The 20,234-nt window shown below is 40.6% G+C and overlaps 1 protein-coding gene across 1 annotated transcript in view; it reads right to left on the reverse strand.

Annotated features, from left to right (window-relative positions):
* Positions 1-15,579: 15,579 nt before the first annotated feature.
* Positions 15,580-20,234, reverse strand: part of LOC118803210 (complement C3-like) — a 33,162-nt gene continuing 28,507 nt past the window's right edge. The window contains exons 37-41 of the mRNA XM_036563740.1: positions 19,429-19,524; positions 19,146-19,226; positions 18,925-19,005; positions 16,694-16,829; positions 15,580-15,912 (exon numbers count right to left, since the gene is read on the reverse strand). Of these exons, the coding sequence (XP_036419633.1) occupies positions 15,771-15,912; positions 16,694-16,829; positions 18,925-19,005; positions 19,146-19,226; positions 19,429-19,524 (536 nt within the window). The 3' untranslated portion in view covers positions 15,580-15,770. The remainder of the gene's footprint in view (positions 15,913-16,693; positions 16,830-18,924; positions 19,006-19,145; positions 19,227-19,428; positions 19,525-20,234) is intronic.

Genomic DNA, 20,234 nt, shown 5'->3' on the forward strand with positions numbered 1-20,234 from the left:
AACAGTACCCAGTGGTTGTGGTATATTTAAAGTAAATAATAAAGGTCAAAAAACAGAGCCTTGTGGGTTATCAAAAGCCACACTAAGATCAAGAACAATTTTACAGAGATGGAAAAATGCTGTCTTAACTATAGAATTGATATGCATGTCAAAGCAGAGTTCAGAACCAAAGATAACTCCATGATTGCAGACATAAGCAGAAGATCTTACCAAACTTCCATCAATACTGATGCCAAGGCCAGATGAATTTGACATCAGTGTTTTATGGCTGATTAAAAGCATCTCACTTTTGCTAGCATTCAGTTTAAAAAACTTCATACTCATCCATGACTTCATGTCATGAACACATTGTCACTGTTGGGGAAAAAACCTCCAAAATGAATCAGGAGAAGGAAAAATACTTTATTTACTTATGATTGATGTTAATATAGCAAGATTTTTTGCCAAGTAATTTTGAACTGTTTCAATTACTCCATTTATCATGAAGTTTTAACAAATTTCAAATTACACAAAGTAAAAATTGACAAAAATGGAGAAGCCAAGTTTTTGTGTGACACCAACAATGTATTACATGCATTTAAGGTGAATACAAATATTTAGGTATATTTTTATGAATGTAACTGTATTTTTTCTTCTAAAAAGTTCTAATGTGTCATTGATCCATTTATAGACCATTTAGGCCCGATTCACACAGAATGCTTCTGCGTGGTGTGAGCGACGCGGAAAGTTGCTTTTCATTTCTGTGCCCATGTTAAGTGGTTAGTACTTTCACACTGGTGCTCACACCATGCAGAAGCAGTATGTGTGAATGAGGCCTTACAGATTTTCTAGATTGCCACCTTTTAGATCAAACATGGACTGGGCAGGAAAACATCAGGACCCCAGTAACAACCAGTGTACAAATCCACTGACAGTCCCCACCCACTTTAAGCCCTAGTGTTGTGTTATGTGGTACAAGTTAAAGCAAGCTCCGAATTCTGAGAAAAGAAGATGTTTTGAAAGTTTCAACATTGTGGAACCTTCTGAACCATCCAGGCCCCTAATAACTGTGATATTGTGATCATTGTAATACAAATGTGGGTGAGAAAGCTTTTTTATTGACCCTGGAGGTGGAGTGAGGTCAACCTTATAAAACATCACATTCAGCATGACACATTTTATCAAACAATCTTATCTTTTGAAGATTTTGCAAGAAGCAGAAGGACATGACATGAGCATGAATATTCAGATTCTGTTTTATGATGTGCCAGGTGCTTACAGTCCTATTGAGAATACATGTTTTAAAAACCCAGTTCTAGATCTATTTGTGAAATTATTGAATATGACATATCTGTATTTACAGTGTATAGCAGGGGACATCAGAATGATGAAATAACACATACTGCGTTTTCTGATTAAGAATACATTTGTTGTGGTAAACTGGATGTCTGTCAATTTGCCTGACATGATGTTGGCTTCTTATTCGCCAGCTTGTTTCCCAAGATTCATTCCATGTATAATGCGCCTGAATGTAACTGCAGCAAAATTCGAGGTGGAATGGAAAATTCAAATAAGAAGCCCACTGTAGCTTCATTCATGCTAATCATCTACTTGTAGTGTTTTTCTGCAGACTGCATCTTCTCATCTTGTTCCTCATCATTCTGGTCTATTTTGCTCAGTCCTCATCCACCTTCAGTGTTGATGTTTCAGAAGTGTTGATAAGACATGCTCTATCAGAGTCAGAGTTAGAGCCTGCCTGCCGAAATGGTGGCGGGCATTCTTAATGATGTAAAGAAATAGCTGGACACTTCAGGAAATGAGGTGACCAGTGGAAGTAGCTAAGAATTGAGTGTGAAACCCAGAGCTGGGAACAAGTCACTAAGTTGCATGTAAGTCTTGACCCTTGTGTCCGGAGTCAAGTCCCAAGTATTTGAGCCCATTTAAACTGAAGCTGAAAACACCCATAGAAACCATTACGTTTACAGGAAAGACAGCAAAATGATGGTGAATGTACAAAGCTGATGTACAAAACTATTCACTAGTAGCTTCTTATTTGAATTTTCCTCTGACCTTAAATACAGCAGTTATGTTCCAGCGCCTGCTGCACCATTTAAGGTGGAACGGCAAATTCAAATCTGAAGCTGGTGAATAAAAAGTCAACTTCAGCCTCGTGGCAAAATCTGCAGAGGCTGTTAAAATCATTCAAATATAGAACTATGTTGCTTTTCTTTTGCTATCATGAGGAAAATGGTCAGTTCGCCTGGTGAGTTTTTCCAGTAAGACTGGAATTTTAGAGCCGAGCTGGGCTCACTGACACTATTGATGGTTCACTTGTTTCTAGCTTACGGAGACGAACTTGAACTCTAATGCTTCTCTTGTCTTCCGAAATAAATTAGGCCAACCATAAGCACAGTAACAGACCTTTTGAGGACGCTGCTGTCCATCAAATTAACAGCAGAAAACAAATCCATTCACGTGAAAAGTAAGCTGCTGTGTCGAGTCTTGTATGCTGGCAGATGCCTCTCCACATTTATTTCACTTTGGGTCTCAAGTTGTTCAGAGCCATGAGGCTCAAGTCCGAGTCAAAGTCAGAGTCATTGGTGTTCGAGTCAAAGTCAAGTTGCAAGTCTTTTTTTGATTTTGTTGAGTCTCGAGTCAGCTTATTTTATGAAAATGTTTGTAATGTTGATGTATATCAGTTGGGAGGCAGAAATTATAACGCACGTTTCAACTCTTTATATGAAATGCTTCTTCTGAATTTGTGGAAACGATATGTGATGTATTCAACAAAGGTTTTAAGAAAACATGCTTTTACTACACATTATAAAGGCCTCAGTGAGGGGGGATGTTTCGTTATTACAATCAGCTGCTGATTTACCAATATATTTCAAAAGACATTTGTTTGGACAGAACAGCATGGAAAATCTTGTAACTGCTGTTGTAGGAGTCCAAAGAAAAAAAAAAAAGAAATGCTTGAACAGGATTTCAAACTGGCAGAATGTAATTTTACAGGGACCTCAACTTCTGCCTTGAGGTCTGATTGACCCTCTCAGCGTGGCCTTTGGACTGGGGGTGAAACCCCCTGCTTGAATGGCTGTCTCCAGCCCCAGCCCCTTCTGCAGTGGAGCCACAATCTGTAACCCAGGGATTATGGGCTATGGAAAGTGGTCAGAAGGAGAATCCTACCACCTGGAGAAGGAATTAGTCTTAGTATTTTTCTAACTAGGCTAATTTGACAGAATAAGGCCCACTTGACCTCAACAGAGTTCAGAGTCTTATCCTGCTGAATGTAGGCCAAGTTCTTATGGTCTCATTTATAAAACACTCATATCCACGGATTTAATCTTACAATTTTTTGGAGTGTTAATTGCTGGAAATGTTCATATGCAAATTGGTTAGTTGGAAAGCTCATAAACAAGAGCTCACTTGTGATTTATAATGAACTTTAAGTTAATCCTTGAGTTCTTTACTCAGACCCTGCTAGAAGACAATTGTAAGGGCCTCTGAATTCCAGCTGCTTTCTGCAGCCAGAAATCAAAATTTAATGGCATAATCTCCCACTGAACATTTTCCTGACTGTTACTCCTGTTGGCGGCTGCAGCAGCAGCACTCCTTTGGCCACTCTTTGTTTCTTCCACCCCAGCGGCAACAGCAACAGCACTCCCTCACCTGCTGTCTGCTTTCTCCAGCACCCACCCATGCTGTAGAAGCCAGAAAGGCAGCTGCCTGTGTACACCAGAGCTCCGTCCCTCAGCCTTGACCCACCACACTGTCATGCCGCCTCCCGCCTCCAGCCATGCCAGCCTTACAGCCAAGTTCCTTTGGGCTGGTCCTACCCTTGGGTCTTCCCGGGTCAGCTCCGGCCTCCAGGCTAGCAGGATTTCACAGATGGCCACCTTCCTCAAACTGGGCTCTGCCATCAAGCCTTGTCACATTGCCTCGACCGTCATCTTCACCACACTGTTCCTCCTCACAGTTCTTGGCCAGGCTCGATCTTCTCAGCTGTCAGACCACTATGGGGCAATCCAACTTCTGACACCACTGTGGCATTGATGCAGATGACAAAGAAGCGGGAAACATAACACTTCAAACCAGTGCTCGTTTATTCACATGCAGCAGGGGAAACACATCAACAGCTGAGAAGCAGGGCAGGTCACACACACACACACACACACACACACAAATATTTACATAAAGGAGTCTAAACCTAGCAGATTAAGCAGCATCGACCTTAAGCAAGTGAAAAGAACCACTAACCTCATTTTATGTTGAGATTTGGGGCTGAAAACCTCTGCTGCAGGAGTGGTGTGGAACAAAGAGCCCTGTATGGATCCAGAGGCTCTCTAGCACTATGGATGCAGTCTGTGTTGGTCAAAGTAGCTTCACTGCAGTAGCAGGGCAGGCAGATGGTCCACAGTGATCACAGGAAGTGGCAGGACTTGACCATTCTCAGCGGCGGCAGGGCAGGGACCACAAGGAAGGGGACACCTCCTGGGTGATAAGCCTCCTCACTGTGTGCATTGCTTGGCTGCTGGCATGGTTTCTGGCACAGCTAGTGAGGCTCCGAGGCTCTTGGGACTTCCCGAGGCACAGCAGGGTGAGGGGTTTGAATATGCTCAGGTTATGAGGATGTGTGATTCTACCTCTAAACTAATTTGCTCATGGATGTTAAGACAGGAAAAATGTCCTGTTGTGGCCATATGGCAGACTTCTTCAACTCTCTCTTAGGGTAGTTGAGCGGCTAGCATATAACCAAATGAAACAAACACGTAGATAAACAAAATACAAGGTTGTCAGATCTGACAGTGAACGTTCAAATATCTTGCCTCGGCTGGCAATCTGCACTTTTACAGCTTTCTAACTCCAATTCTTTCTGTTACTCCTTCTGCCTTAAAATCACTGTTTGTTCTGATTTTGTGTGGCCTTTTACCTATTCACAGTCCCCAATTCTGATCGGTGATACATGGTTTATGAGCTATTCTCCACAAAGAGATACCTCATTATGCAGGCCATTTGGCGGCCAAGAAAAGATAGGAGTGATGCCGGTGTGAGAATATGGCTGAATTTTGACAGAGCAACTTTGTAGCTGAAGTTCCTGATTGGTCTGATATACATCAGCCCTCACTTGATCGACAAGTGTGGATGATATCAGGGTAATGTCTGATGCTTTATCCAGAAGAGCCTCAGGCACAAGCTCATTTTTTGGTAGACAAGTAAAATTTACGTGCAACACTATTTTTCACTTAAATGACCCAAGGATTGTTGCAAAGATGGGTCACCTTGAGTAACTGAAGGATCTTCAATGGTTAGTCCCTCCAGCTTGACAACCAAGACAGCATAGAGAGGAGTAGGAGTAGGATTGTCACCCCCCTGGTTTGGTTGGTCAGACATAACAGCCCAGGCTACAAGGGTTTGCTGCTGAACCAGCATGATCTTCATCTCACTGGGACTTACATGAGGTTCTTCCTTCGCCACTTCATATGCAAAGGTTTGTGGCGTGAGTTCAGGTTCAGCAGAAATGCCTAAGAAGAAGTCACCTTTCTACTTACCTTCTTTTGCATAGGTCTTGAATCACCTGTTTGATAGTCTCCAGGACTTACAAGGCATTGTAGTGAACACTGGCTGAAACTTTACCCCCAAGCTGAGGGTTTACCTAACTTATCAACAACCTAAAAGTTAAGGGCCTTTTGGCTCCAGTGAGTCTGGAGTTGAAAGTGTAAATCTGTCCTTAACACTCCCAACACCGCATCCCCAAGGGGTGAAACCGAGAATTACCACATCACCACCGTAAGGACATGTGCTTATAAGGAACCCAAGAAACTTCTTGCTTTGTCTGCTTGATTATCAACATTTATATAATCTGTAACAATACTACATGTTGTATTAATCTTGTTGTTGTGTAGTACCTAAATATTACCAGTATCTTTTTCTACTATTAAGTGCTAGAAATACGTAGTGTATAACTTTGATAACAGTCAGACCCAACCATTTAATTGCTATGAGTTTAGACCATTGACCAATATGTATCCGGAATGTGGTTTTCTTTTCTTTTTTTCCTTTGTTCCTTTTCTTTTATTGTCGATTTTATTTCTTCATGCATTGGGTCATGTTCAGATATTATAGGCAAATATTACCTGTGTTCTTTAACATGTGTTGTGTATCAGGTAACAAGGGTTAAACTCTCTCTTATGAACATACCTGAATATCCTAGTTGTTCATTCCTTGATTTTGAAAGTTAAACCAATTTGATGATACAGGGATGTTTCTTTTTCTTTGTTTAAAACTAGGTGAAACAAAGGAGGCAGTGATTCTGGGGAAGGCATTCCTAAAATTATGCACAACCAATCAGAGGTGGAAACAATGAGTAGCTAGTTAACCTTAGGTGAGGAGAACCTATCAGCACTCTGGCTCCACCTTCAAAGTGTAGGGCCCCCAGCCGAGCAAAACCTGAGTGCACCACAAATTTCAGTAGCTCAGAGTCCTGCGTTCTCAACAAGAAGATAGCTAAATTTCTAAGTTTGTGCTGGCCTTCGTCAGAAAGACAGGTCAGAAGTATTAGAACGCTAAATTTTCAAATCTGAAACCTTTGTTTGTTTTGTAACTTGCCTGTTCGTCTACACACCTTAAGTTTAAACCACCCTCAGAGAAGGAAGGTGGATATTTCTTGTCTGGCCAGGGAGAATATATCCATAACTTTCGACTCTGCTAAAGAGAGGTAGTTAGTTAAATCAGTTTTACCAGCCTCAGAACCCTGATTGCAACCTGAACCTCGCCAGCGGAGTGGGAGTGGTTCGGACACCACGGAGACCCAGCATCGCACCCAGAGCCACGCACTGATCTGTGAACAGATCGACCATCGAAAGGCTGCCCAAGCTCCATCCTCAGATGGCCACTAGATGCCTCCGCCCAATCACTGACGGAAAGGCGTGTGCCTGCACGGAGATGCAGCATCCACGACCAGCGAGGAGATCAACCATCGAGTGAGTTCCAGCCTTCGGTCGAGTCCGTCCTGAGACGACCCCTCCTAGCTACTGTTACTGATGTTAAAAAGGTCAAACAAAACTAAAGTATGATAAAGTTGAAGTTATGAATATTGTGACAGTGCTTTGTGCTGTTTATCAGAGCGTCACATCGCTGTAAGATTTTTTCGGACAAGTTTTCATCAACATTAACACACAAAGGTAATAAGAGGGGATGGTGGATATCGTATGTGTGGTGTCTGGGATTTTTAAAACACTAAGAAAAAATAACCTCATAAATCACCATTTTTAAAGTAGATAAATGTAATGTCATTATGCTAGTTAAAGTGAACTATACTGCCTGTCACTGAATAAAACTACAGAAACTGGTGGTTAAAACAGAAGTTAAGACACCTCTGGGGTTGTCTTAAAGTTAGGACAGTATTTAGGAAATTTTGTCAAGTTAAGATGCTTCTGTAACACTATTTTCTTCTCTGGAGTTAGGATAAGATTAAGAACTTAAGAACCGCTGTCATGTAATAGCATCTGTCCCAAATTCAGTAGTAACTTAAGTTATCATGGTGACTAAACAAATAAGATATCAGAGTTAAGAAGTTTCTGTAATATGGCCATATTTTAAGAGGGACCTTAAGAATGAAAGATTTTGAATGCATGTGACACAGTTCAGAAAATATAGGTTCAGCTGTTTCAGAAGGAGAACTGCTGACTGGAGACGGAGAAGCATGTTCCTAGGCTGTAAACAATGGAAAAGACAGTAACACCTCCTGGAGCAGCCCCAGAGATTAACTCTAGGTTTTCACCTTTTGCATTCGGGACACCATTAGCTCATCTCTGGCTACTACCAACTCGTCCTTGGAGCTTTTCTGCTTTGCTTTTAACCATGATATTTTGGTATGAGCTCAGCTAAGGAGTTAACTGGTTTCAATGACTTCCTAGTCTAGTTTGGTGACCTGTCTTTTCGTGGCATCTAATTCCTGCTCATGTACAAAGAGGAAGCCCTCTAATTCCCTAGCCATGCTTTTCAAAGGCTTCTCATCATTAACTGCTGCTGCTGCTGCTTATTTATTTGCCGTTTACACTTACACAGTAAAGAGGCAGCAGGTAAACATGTTTAAGTGAGGCTCATGGATTTAAAAATGTGACCAGTGTGGTATTTTTTAGAGTTTATTAAAAAGCTTTGCTTCACACGTAAGATATTTGAGTCTGCGCTCCTCGCACACGACTGGACTGTCTCTCCAACTGTCAACTCTGACTGACCCAAAATCTGCAGACTAGAGCCGACCAGCACAGACTCAGCCAGCCTGAGAATTGGGGCTAAAATCGACGTAAAAGTCCTGTAGTGTAACCCCGGTGTAAGATAAAACTGCACTGCGTTTTGTGGAGTCAGTTCACACAAACAGCCAGCTGGAGGCACTATTCCTCCAACACTGGCACATGACCAATGGATAGGTACAACTTCCATTCCTTTCAACACATACGTTTGTTTAGTTAAAGCACTTACAACATTACTCTCTGCATTAACCGTTTTAAACTCGAAAATGAAACTAAGCTAAGCTAGGGTGGCAGTACTGCATGAATGTATAGGTTAATGCTCTGCATTTACTAGCTCAACTCAAAATTTTCACTCACCAACATAAAAGAGAATATAAAGCAGGAACCCATCCTCAGAATTTCTGTCATTTGTTAGTACAAATAATTACAGTGTAGCTGTTTTGCTCACTCAATTTTCTGTTTAAGCTCCACATTTGTCTCGGTCTGGCTTTTTTTTCTGTTTCCACTCATTTCTTGAAAAGAGGCCATAGTAGCATTGTCTTTGCAAGGGGTCCCAAGCCAAATGTTAAGAAGAGCCATTTTGACCTTTCAACAACCTTGGAAGCCACTATATGTCCATTCTATTTAAGTAATGTTTGTTCATCTTGGCTGTGAATGTGTCTCAGTATGTGCTAATGTACTAGTATAGGCTAAAAAAAATATTAACCAAAACGCAGACTTACTTTGCTCTGCTTTAAGCTTTAGCTTGGTTATAGCTGCTTTTCTTGCATTTCACTTTTCTGCAAACTTACAACAGTTTCTTGTAAAATGTCTCCTAATGTTAAATTTTTCATGAGGCTTAACTCAGTTTCTCAATCGCCAGCTTCTTGCTCGATGTTTTCTGTTCCACCTTAAATGGTGCCTTAGGCACCATGAATGTAACTGCTGCATCACTTAAGGTGGAACATGAAAATTTAAACCAGAAGCTGGTGAATAGGAGCTGACTGCAGCCTCATGTTTAGTGCTAAACATGTCAGGAAACCAGCTGGAGTGATTATAAATCTAAATAATTCCGTCCGTTCGGCTCTAAAAGATCATTGTTCATTATATCTTTTCTTTGCCATTTACTTCATTTGTCTGTGCGACCAGCAGTCTGTGCACTAATCTTCAGGGTTAAAGGGCAGTGAATTAGCAGCGCATAAGACCATTTATGAATAAATTCCAGCATTTAAGACCATTTATTGTTGGACTGTTTTAAACTGTGTTAGAATTGTGTGTAAGACCACTCAGCAAAGCTTTATTTTACTGCAAAGGCGGATTATTTTATTTTTTCCTTAAAAAGCTAATTTTGCTGTGGAGCTGCATGTTGCCGACCCCTGCTCTTTGCCAACCAATAAGCTTCAAATTCAATAGAGAAGTTCTAGACGATAGGTTACTGATGCATTTCCTTTAATCAACAAAATAAAGAAATATATTATCAGCTTATTTTCTGCCCTGGCTAATTAGCCCTGCTAATTAGCTAATGAGCTGAATCAGGTGTGTTTAATGTTTTGGCCCAGGAGGGCTGGAGCCTGACACATGTTCATCCAAGGGTAGCAGAGAACAAGTGAGTGTGTATATTCCAAAACTCAAAACTGAAGAGAGAAGAGACCTCTAGAGGTAAAGGAAGGGCATCACCAGGTGCCAGGTACACAACTCTCCCTCTCCGCTATGTACACACTCACTTTTTGCAGGAGGGTAAATATATACATAATATTTGCTCTATTCAGTTATAAAGTTAAAATTTCCTCTCATCCAGTCAGATCCATTCTATTTAATTAAGGTTAAGTTCTATTTTTTTTCTCACTTGTCTCATCATCAACTTGGTCAGGTTCCATCACCTTTGTTTTGCTCTATTGCTGTCCTGCTCACCTGCATTTGTAACACCTCCTTGTAATTACAGCCCCCGTCTGTTCCTCATTCCAGTTCAGAGAATTTTGCCTTGTGTTGTAACCGTCATGGTCACATGATCATGGTTTTTCTGCTATATTATTATTATTATTATTATTATTATTGTTGCTTGCATTTCCACCTACAGCCTCAGGGGGATCTGTAGTCTATACTGTCTCCTTGAGGCAGGTTCAGGAAATAAAAGGGAAGGCAAACAAGAAGCAGAAGAGAGTTGTTTGCAACACATGCGCTCTTTTCTTGGGCTATTTGTCTCCTGTACTGGTTTCTTTGCTGGTGTAAGTACAATGGTTTTTTGTCCTTTTATGGTCTGTGAACCATTTTCATTCATTTATTATGAAATGTCTGGTTTCCAACTGGGTTCAATGTAGCTGTTAGCATGCTATGCTAACTCCAGGTTTTGTTTGGTTAAACCCTACATTATTGTTGCTGTTTAATGTATTATTAGGAGGAAACTTTATGCCACTCATCAATCCCACTGTTGGTGTAAGGATTACCATTCCACATATTCCACTGGACATATCACCAAAAGCCCAGGAACTCTCTGATCAATAGTCTCAACTTTCCACTGGACTATCCACACACAAGAGCCATCATCCACCTTCAAGATATCTATATTCCTCAAGGATTTTCCCCATCAATTACAAACCTGGTGAGACTGTTCCTTACTTCACTGTACAGTAAAACTGAACTCAAGGACTTCATTTGTTGAAGCTAAAGGATTGAGCAAGTGTATATTGCTGTTGGTTGTTGTTTGGTTGTATATAGGATTTATAGGATTTGCACTCAATACATTTTGAGGGTTTCACCGTATGTTTGTGTGGATGTGTTTTCTGTTCTTAGTTATTATTTTTGCATTTCCTTTTGACGCCCTCCCAAACATCTTCCTCCATCTTCCTTCCTCTTCCCACATACAGGAGGGGATCCAAGCACTTCAGCAGGCTCTTCGCGCTGCAGTCCTGGCTCCGCTGCTGGTGCGCCCTTAACGGCTTGGGCTACGTCGACAACTGGGCCTCGTTTTGGGAACAGCCAGTGCTCTACCGCAGGGATGGGCTTCACCCTAGTCATCTCGCATCTGTTGTCCTCTCTAGGAACATCGAAAGGGCATCCAAAGGCCACGTAAGTAGCACCAAAAATAGAAATGCTACAGCTTCTAACACTAGTGTCACTACTGAAAATAAGACGATTACTAGCACTTATAGTGTAAATAAGGCAAGTGCTGATAAAAATACTTATTCTATAAATACAAATGCTCATAGGTTTCTCCCAATTGAGACTGTGTCTGTTCCCCAAATAAAACAAAGCATCAAAAAGCCTTGAAATGTTTGCTCTAGTAAATTGATTAATATCAGACCAGTTGTACCACTCTGCAATGACCGCACCTTTGGTCTAAAACTAGGACTGCTTAACATAAGATCTCTTATATCTAAAGCCGTCATTGTAAATGAAATTATTACCAATTACGACTTTGATGCTCTGTGTTTAACAGAGACGTGGATTAGACCTGAAGAGTACTTAGCTTTAAATGAAGGTGGAGGTGTAGCAACCATTTATACCATAACTTTAGGAATAAACCAGAAAGCAGACCATAGTTTCTCTTCCTTTGAAATTCAGTTTCTCAATGTTAGCAATCGAGGAACAAATGACATGCCCACATCTTTAAGTCTAGGCTAAAAACTTACCTGCTTAGTTGAGCCTTTGGTTAATTAGTTTTCCTGTTAGAAAAAGGTGCAGATCTGGGGATTCACAGACAGAGAGTCTTATGGTAATCTGGGAACGTTGGTGCTGTTGGTACTGCTCTGTCGTCCCACTGCTTGACGATGGAGCAGAGGGGCGCTGAGTTCTCCCTCTTAGTTATGCTGCCATAGCCAGGCCTACCGCTGCACTCTGTCAACTCTCTGTTCTGTTCGGTCACCCATATCAGAACTAACTATTGTTAGTGTTGCCTTTTTTGATGCTTTCGTGTTTTGTGTTGCACCCTTTTCTGTGTTTGTCATGTTTCTCTGTTTCACTTGCTTCAGTTTTTTCCTTGGTGTGTGTTCTGTTTCAGACCTCAGTGTTGTTTATGGAATCCATCAGGCTCGCAGAATTTAGCTGCTCTGTTGTGAACCCAGACTCCAGTAAACTACTAATAAACTCATAAGTGCATCCCTCACCTCGACTGTTTCAATGTTATATCATCAAACTTTCAGAGGCTTCTGTAATTGAGATGCATGGGCATGTAAAAAAGTGCAAGACACAATCCAATGACCCTCTTTAACACTCCTGTTGTTTTCAAATTTACTAACACACTTTTTATCCCTGGGGTCAATTTGACCACAGTAATTTAAACCTCCCGAAAGTGACTATAATTAAAATTGTTACCCAAGTTTGTCAGGCACTTCATGATTCTTTGTTGATTACCTTCCGTTGCCCTTTACGTAAAACATACCCCACCACCACCCCCCATACATCCAGAATACCTAATAAGCAACAAAGCCCTCCCCTTAAGGGTCAGCTGTCTCCAGCACAAACAAGTCCTCAGCCAGCATAAGTGCTGTGGTGTGACCCTGTCCTTTGCTGCTCATGGGTGAAGTGTCCTGCTCTGCCCCTGCCTGGCAGCCGAACAAAAGCTCCATGAGCATCCTCTCCCTCTATCCGCCAGAGCAGAGCCACTGGATGAGGTGGAACTCCTCGTGGCTGATGCAGTGAGGAAGTGTTCCAATGCCAGATATTCCTGCACCCTTCTGAAATGTTGGGTATGCCTGCCCATGCTTAGTTAGTTTTGTCTGGTCATCCATACCGCCAGTGCCTGCTTGAAGCATTGCTGGAGGGCCGTGATCAATGCCGCTAGGCCGTCATATTGTCAGAATATGATTGCTCCTCGTCTATGTGTGAACTATCAGTGTCCTCACAGGAACATTGTGTGTGAAATGTCAAAGTGAGCTTTCAGTGAGCTTTCAGTGGTTCTTGCACTACTGCAGGTGGTGTTAGGTTAGGGCTCTAAAGCAGAGGGAAGTTTTTTGAAGATCATAAAATTCCATGTTATATCATCCAAAACAACCACGACAGATGACAGAAACAAATGTGTGTAAAATGTTAATATTTGTTTTATACAGCTAAAATGCAACAAACACCAATGATGCATTCAAAATGCGCATAAGACATTAAAAACATATCATGTTAATTTGATGTTTGTCAAATTGTCCCTATTAGATTAGGAAAAGTTATTAAATGTGAAGCAAAACATGTCAATCCTTTATTTAGAGACATTAAACATTGACTGGGGTCCAGTTGAGCCCAAAGGTAATACAAGGGTTAAAAGGAAGTTCAGTCAGCAGGAAGAATAAACAGTCACACCAGATGACTTCTTATAGCTCAACCACCATTCTCAGGCTTGTCCTCAGAAGTTAGGCATATTGTAATTGTACTTACTTTAGTATGGTGATAGGAACCAGGGGTCACAATGCCTACAACACAAATATAGCCATTTTATTTATTATCCAACACCAACAGCATACCTACATGTGCCTTTTTTTATTTATAAACATTATTAACAAAAACACAACTGGATGAGCGAGAAATCAGACCAGCTCCCTCTGCATTAAAAGCCAGGTTAGGTCAGGAGTCACAACACAAATGATAAGAAGAGCCATTCTGTCCTTTCAACAAAGTCAAACCACCTTGGGATCCACAACATTTAATGTCCAGTATGTGTTAATGTCGAAGTATGGGCTAAAAATATAAACGAGAGCGCAGATTTCCTTCGGTGTGCTTTAAGCTTCAGCTACAGCCGCTGTCCTCCCATCTCCGCCAGAAAACGTTTCCTCAAAATTAGAAGAGTTTCTTGTAAAATGTCTCAGCATCCAGCTGTTTTATGAGGCTGAAGTCACTTCTCATTCTAATTTTCCCGTTCCACCTTAAATTCTGCCTTAGGCGCCGAATGTAACTGCTGCACCATTTAAGCTGGAATGGGAAAATTTGAAAGAGAAGCGAGTTCATATTCGCAGCTTTTTTTTTTTACTCTCGTTGCAGATTTAACCAACCGCGCTGCTTATAAATGCGAATAAGTCCTCCAAATGTTCGTCTTAATCTCTGTTTTTTCGTTCGCTACTGGCGAGGCCAGACCTCAGTGCTATGTGGCCTGCTGTCTGCTGTCTGTTCTCGGTCGTTGAGAACCTGGGCTTTCACGCTATGCCGCTATGCTGCACACTTTGGAGCCGAGATTCAGCGATAAGATCACTAAAGAAAACAGGGAAGGACAGCTGTAACGCGCTGCGTGGACACCCATTAAGCTACCACTGGATCTTATTTCAGGGTAACAGCGCATCTTGTGGCAGATGAGTGGCAGCAGCGTCTCTGAATGAGAGCCTTCTAGTTCACTTGCCACATCACTTCCATTTGATTTGTTCATAAAAGATATTTTAGATATTTAAAGCAAAGTATTTGTAATGATCCGTAATGCATTTACATTATGGGTCATTACAAATACTTTGCTTTAAAACTACCAAGTCCTCAGACAGTAGGAAGATAGAAATCCTGCATAGAGAAAAAAGATGCATCGATAATCGTTTTATAATCGCATCATAATCGAATCGAATTGTGAGGTGCCTAAAGATTCCCACCCCTTATATTTATATTGCTAATAGTGGTAAAAGAGAGAGAAATCTGAAAAATGTTTTCTTTGGGGACTATTGCCTTACATCACTCTGCATTTATTTCACACATTTTAGGTTTTAGGTTGTATGGCATGGTGGTGCAGTAGGTAGTGCTGTTGCCCACAGCAAGAAGGAATTGGGTTGGATTCACTGGCCAGGTGACTGGGGCCCTTTCAGTATGGAACTTGCATGCTCTCCATGTGTCTGTTTCATCCCACAGTCCAAAGACGCACAGTCCGGCCAACTGGAGATTCTAAATTGTCCCTTAGGTATGAGTGAATGTGTGTCTGTGTGATGGACTGGCAATATGATAATGCTAATTTCCACTCAAGGGGACTTCAGTGCCAAGCTAACATTAGTTTGCATGTTATGCGTTCGCAGTGACTCCCACAGTGACTCCAAAAACTTATTTCCTGAATATTAATGAAAGAGCCTGTTAGCTCTGCTCAGCTCAGAGAAAGAATTCCAGACCTATAAGGACATCCACTGATTGGGAATCGAAACATAATTGGTTGATTCCTTTGTCACTTCATAATTATGTTAATCTACTCTAAAGCCTTCTGCCCAGCTCCTGAAGTCCTAACCAACAGTGAAAGATCTTTCTTGCAGTACATGGAGAGATGAAATAGGACTATTATGCTGATTGTAAAAGTTGAAAATAAACTAAAAATAACATACATATAATTTTTAGTTCCCAGAAAACATTTGGCTCCAAAAGGCCCCTCTGCTGTGCAACTAAGTTGACATATGTTAAAACTTTAACAGAATGCAAGAATGTCAACAAATTCATTGCTTTTGGAAAGTTTATTTGATTTTCTTCAGGTATCACACACCAAGTTCATACACTTCTTGGAATAAATGTTTCTCTTTAGTAAATCTGGAGTCACAATAATAGTATAAGCAAAGCTGAGTTGGTGGAATATTCATTAGAAAATAACCACTTATTAAATGACACTGGCATCAGTATCAGTGACATTTATGGAGGGCATCCAAACGTCAGGAGATTCTGAGCGAGTCCAGTGATGCCGACGTATTTATCTTTGTATTCTGGAGTTTGGCCTTCTTCTTTTGTGGGCCAGTATTCAATCCAAGTCTGCTCGTCCAGGACGTACTGCAGCCTGATAACAAATATGAGAACAGTGAGGACCCAGACACACATACCATCAACACCACACAAACACTTCACACACAGTACCTTTCTTATTCAAAATTCACACATTAGTGCAGTTCTATACACAATAACCCTTAGCAGAACCCCTAGGCTGTGCTGACTCTTCACCATTTAGCCTGATTTTAACCCCCAATGTGCCCCTTTCAACAAATTTTCACAGTATGGCGGCACTTTTTTTAGGTTGGAAACTCGGTCAGAAGTGACTGACTGAACAGATGATCATATGACAAATGAGCAAAAATAGAGGAAATTGGGTGAGGGGCAAATATTTTTTCACAGCACCTTTAGCTAGCAAGTAAGGTGTTTAACCAGCCAATTTGGCCACTTTAGACTTGTGTTTTAAAAGATGCATACAATGAAGAAAAAACAACTTAATTACAATTATTTATATGATAGTTAATTGTCAGTTAAAATGTAATGATCGTAATAGCCCTAGTATGTACACTGCTGCCTTGTCATACTATGTTTTTCCTGTGTTTTTATAATTTATTCATTTATAGTCAGAGACTGTAGTGTAGACTCAAACCTGTCAGCACACAATGTACATCAAATGTAAATATTCATTAGATAACTGACTGTAATTAGAGACGTAATTGCATGAGCACATTTAAACAACATATTTTACATAGGCACTTGTAAGGCTACATGACTTTGGACTTCTTGGGGTCATATTAGGGACATATGCAAACCAAAAGCAAATCCTTGCATGGGAAGACATTTATACATACTTTCCATCTGTCCTTGGTAGATTATGACTTTGACCCATGATGAGGTACGCTTTGCCTTCCACAAATCCATAAGATTCTCTGCAGTTAGTATGACCTCTGAAGCTTCTCACTTGTCCTTGCTCATCAAAATTGTCACCTACATAACACATTACTGCAGTCAACATTAATCCTTTAAAATGTACTGTAGGCGTGTAGGAAATGTATCACTGATATATTCCTCACTAGGGCCCGGGAAATGATCCATAAAAAATGTGGCATTTTTATAAAGAGTACACACCAAAGCTTTGGACTTGATTCCACACTTGTATGCATATGGATTGTGAGACATTGTGTAGACAGCCTGGAAAAAGTTTTCTTCCACAATGCATGTACTACGTTTAGACAATGTATATTGTAAAATTATTCACAAAAACTGGCTTACAAATGAAGTTTGATTATGTATATCTAAGGTGCAAACAAAATGCGCAGGACACATTTTGCCACTTCTCTCAAGCAGTGTACCACTAATTCACTCAAAAATCCAAAAACACCACACTGTAAAAACAAAAGTGCTGCAGAAACATTCCGGTTTCCTGACTATTAATGAATACGTCATTATTGTCCTGATAATGTTTATGTGCCCCCCCCCCCATAATTTCTCAGGAATTGTGCTCTTGCGGGGGCATTCAAACTGCCTCGTCAGTCTTATTGGAAAGTCAACTTTAGCTTGTGATCACACTATTCCCATTTAATTACTGTTGAATTGCTAAAAATGCATGTACAATATTGTTTAAAGGTTAGAAACAACATTCACTTTGTTATGAATAATGCGTATTTGTGAGGTCTTATCACTTCTGTAGACACTGATGTGCCAGATTTCATGTCTTCCAATCTGTGGTGCATGTACTCAATTGTCTGCTCTAAATTTTGTGGTCCTTGAAGTTACTGACCTCGTGAACTCAATAAGTTCAAGAAACCTAGAGAAATATACAGGGTTCTAAACTTTGTAAGTGTGTGCAGCGTCTTGATTCACAGGGCTAACTTAGTGACTGTTTTCTAGCTAATGCTTCTGAAGGACACTGAGCGCATTTACATGCACTTAATAATCAGATAACTGCAGAAAATCAGGTTTTGTCAGTATTTAGTTAAATGTGTTTACGGGTACTTCAGTAATTAGATTTAATGGGAAAACTCTGGGTCCACATGAGTCAAACATTAATTAGATTTCTGACTTGCAACGTGACAATAAACCACAGAATAGGATGTGATGTAAATGTGATGCAAAACTCATGCCACTATTTTTTTTTTAAACATCAGGAGTCACTTTACCAGAAAATATGAAATAAAATAAAAATAAATAAATATTTAAATTAGTTGGTCCAAGCATTGCTCAAAAAATGTTTGTTAGCATCTTCTGAGTGTTTTAGAATTTAGAACCATTGATCAATTATGCTTACACAGAGAAATTTGACTGCTACATTTAACCCATCTGTGCAGTGAAATGCCCATATATACACAGACAACACACACTAGGGGGCAGTAAGCAAACCCAAAGGATTGGGCAGCCTTATCCTTGGCATTCAGGAAGCAGTTGGGGGATAGGTGCTTTGCTCAAGGGCACTTCAGTCATGTCCTGTCGGCTCGAGGGATCGAACTGGCGACCTTCCGGCCACAAGCCTGGTTCCCTAACCTCCAGCCCACAACTGTTTAAATGCTGCTTGCTGTGAGTAATTTCATATAATTTCAACTAGTGAGTCAAATTTAGCTTACATTTTTAATCAGTCTTTGTAAACAGATACCAGTTTATAATGTACATCTATGCTGTATGTACACCCAATGGCTTTTTCAGTTTTGTGTCCAACATATTGCAGTGTGTTCGAGAAATGGTCTCATGTTAATTTTGGGTTATTGCTCTCCAGCAGTTGTTCTCTATGTTTATTCTGAAGACCCTTATGGTGAAGGTGAGGCTAGCCTTCCTTTGCTGTGTTTATGCATTAGAACAGGAAGAACTGTGTCAGTGAGAGCTCGGAAGCGAAAGTGCAGATGTGAGTTAATGCTAGATGGGGCCATCAGCCAAAGCCTTGCTTTCTGTACAGCATGGCTGTGGCCAATTACAGTCTTTACCCTATCAAACTTCCTAACATATTTATTTTGCTGCTGTAAGTGACACATTGATACAGTGTTTCATCTACTTACGACACAGCTTAAGATGTTCGCAAGACACTTTGTTGTGACAACACAATTAGTTGTACCTTTCAGAACCTGTTCAATCTTCATGGTATAGTAGTCTGTGTATGGGCTCCAGTCAGTCTTCACAACTTTGACTCTGTAAACTGTAGAATGCATACTTAAGAACAAACCTCATTTGTTCAGTTATTACTCTAATTCAAACATTTGTTTATTACAACATGAAACATGAAACATGAACAGTGAAGGTGTGTGTGGTGAAACTGTATGTGTCATGAGTTCTTACCGTAATCAATGTTACGTTGACAAGCAACTCTTTCCCGATCTTTTTCTTCGATTTTCTGTTTCTTTTGGATGCTGCAGTTTTCTGTGAAGATATTGAGTGTTTAGACTTCAGGTAAAATGGTAATTAGTTTGGACCATTTAAAAGTGGTGGTCATTTATGTGACATGACAAACAAATAGATTAGTTCACATGACTGGATTTCTAAATAAGAAGAAATATAAAATGCTATTGAATTGTAAATTTTGCTAGCTTAGTGTTGGCAGCATAGCTGTGAATGCCCGTACCTTCAGTACATTCGCACAGACCCTCCTGATCATTGCACAGTCTGTCCAGAGCTCCATCTTTCTTTGTAGGGTGGTAGAACTTCGTACAGCGTTTATCTGTGATGACACAAGCATTTACGGCTGTGAAGGTGTGCTTATGTATGTGTCGGGGCCTTGGGTGTCAACTTGGGTTAAATATTGGGGAGGTGGGGCAAAAACCTTTAGAATTATATCCTAATCTGATGGCAAACGTTTAATCTGTGGAAAAGATGCTGAAGTAAGAGCAAGAATCATGGGTGAGAATATGTAAATTATTAATTGTATATTCACTTTTGTTATACACATTTGTGTAAAGGCTGCCAGCAGAGGGTGGTGGCGGCAATGCACTGTTACTCTGGGAGACTCAAAATCCCAGAATACCAAGGGGTAATCAGTACCAACCAGGCCATGGCAGACAGCTTACCCTTGTCACACCTTTATAGAGGAGTCACTGATATGGTACTTAGCCCAGGTGGGTATAAAAACAAGAAGAAAGAAAGAAGAGAAGGATAAAAGAGAAAGAAAACAGAGCACTACTCTAAGCTAGGTGACAGAGAAGAAAAAAGAAAGGGGAAAGAAGGAAAAACAAACATTGTTTTGATTTAAGACAAGGAACAGAAAATAGTGAGAAAGAAAAGTAAAGGCTGAAATATAGTCAGCTCCCCTTCTCACCTTTGAGAGGTGTTTTGGTTTGGCCATTTATTTGGTTTCTTGGGTTTAACCTTTGTTTGGGTTACGCAAGGCCAGTGTCGCTGGTTTGAATCCAGCTGGGCATTACTCCCCTCCAA

Source organism: Colossoma macropomum, unplaced genomic scaffold (assembly GCF_904425465.1).
Source record: "Colossoma macropomum unplaced genomic scaffold, Colossoma_macropomum, whole genome shotgun sequence".
NCBI classification, from domain to species: Eukaryota; Metazoa; Chordata; class Actinopteri; order Characiformes; family Serrasalmidae; genus Colossoma; species Colossoma macropomum.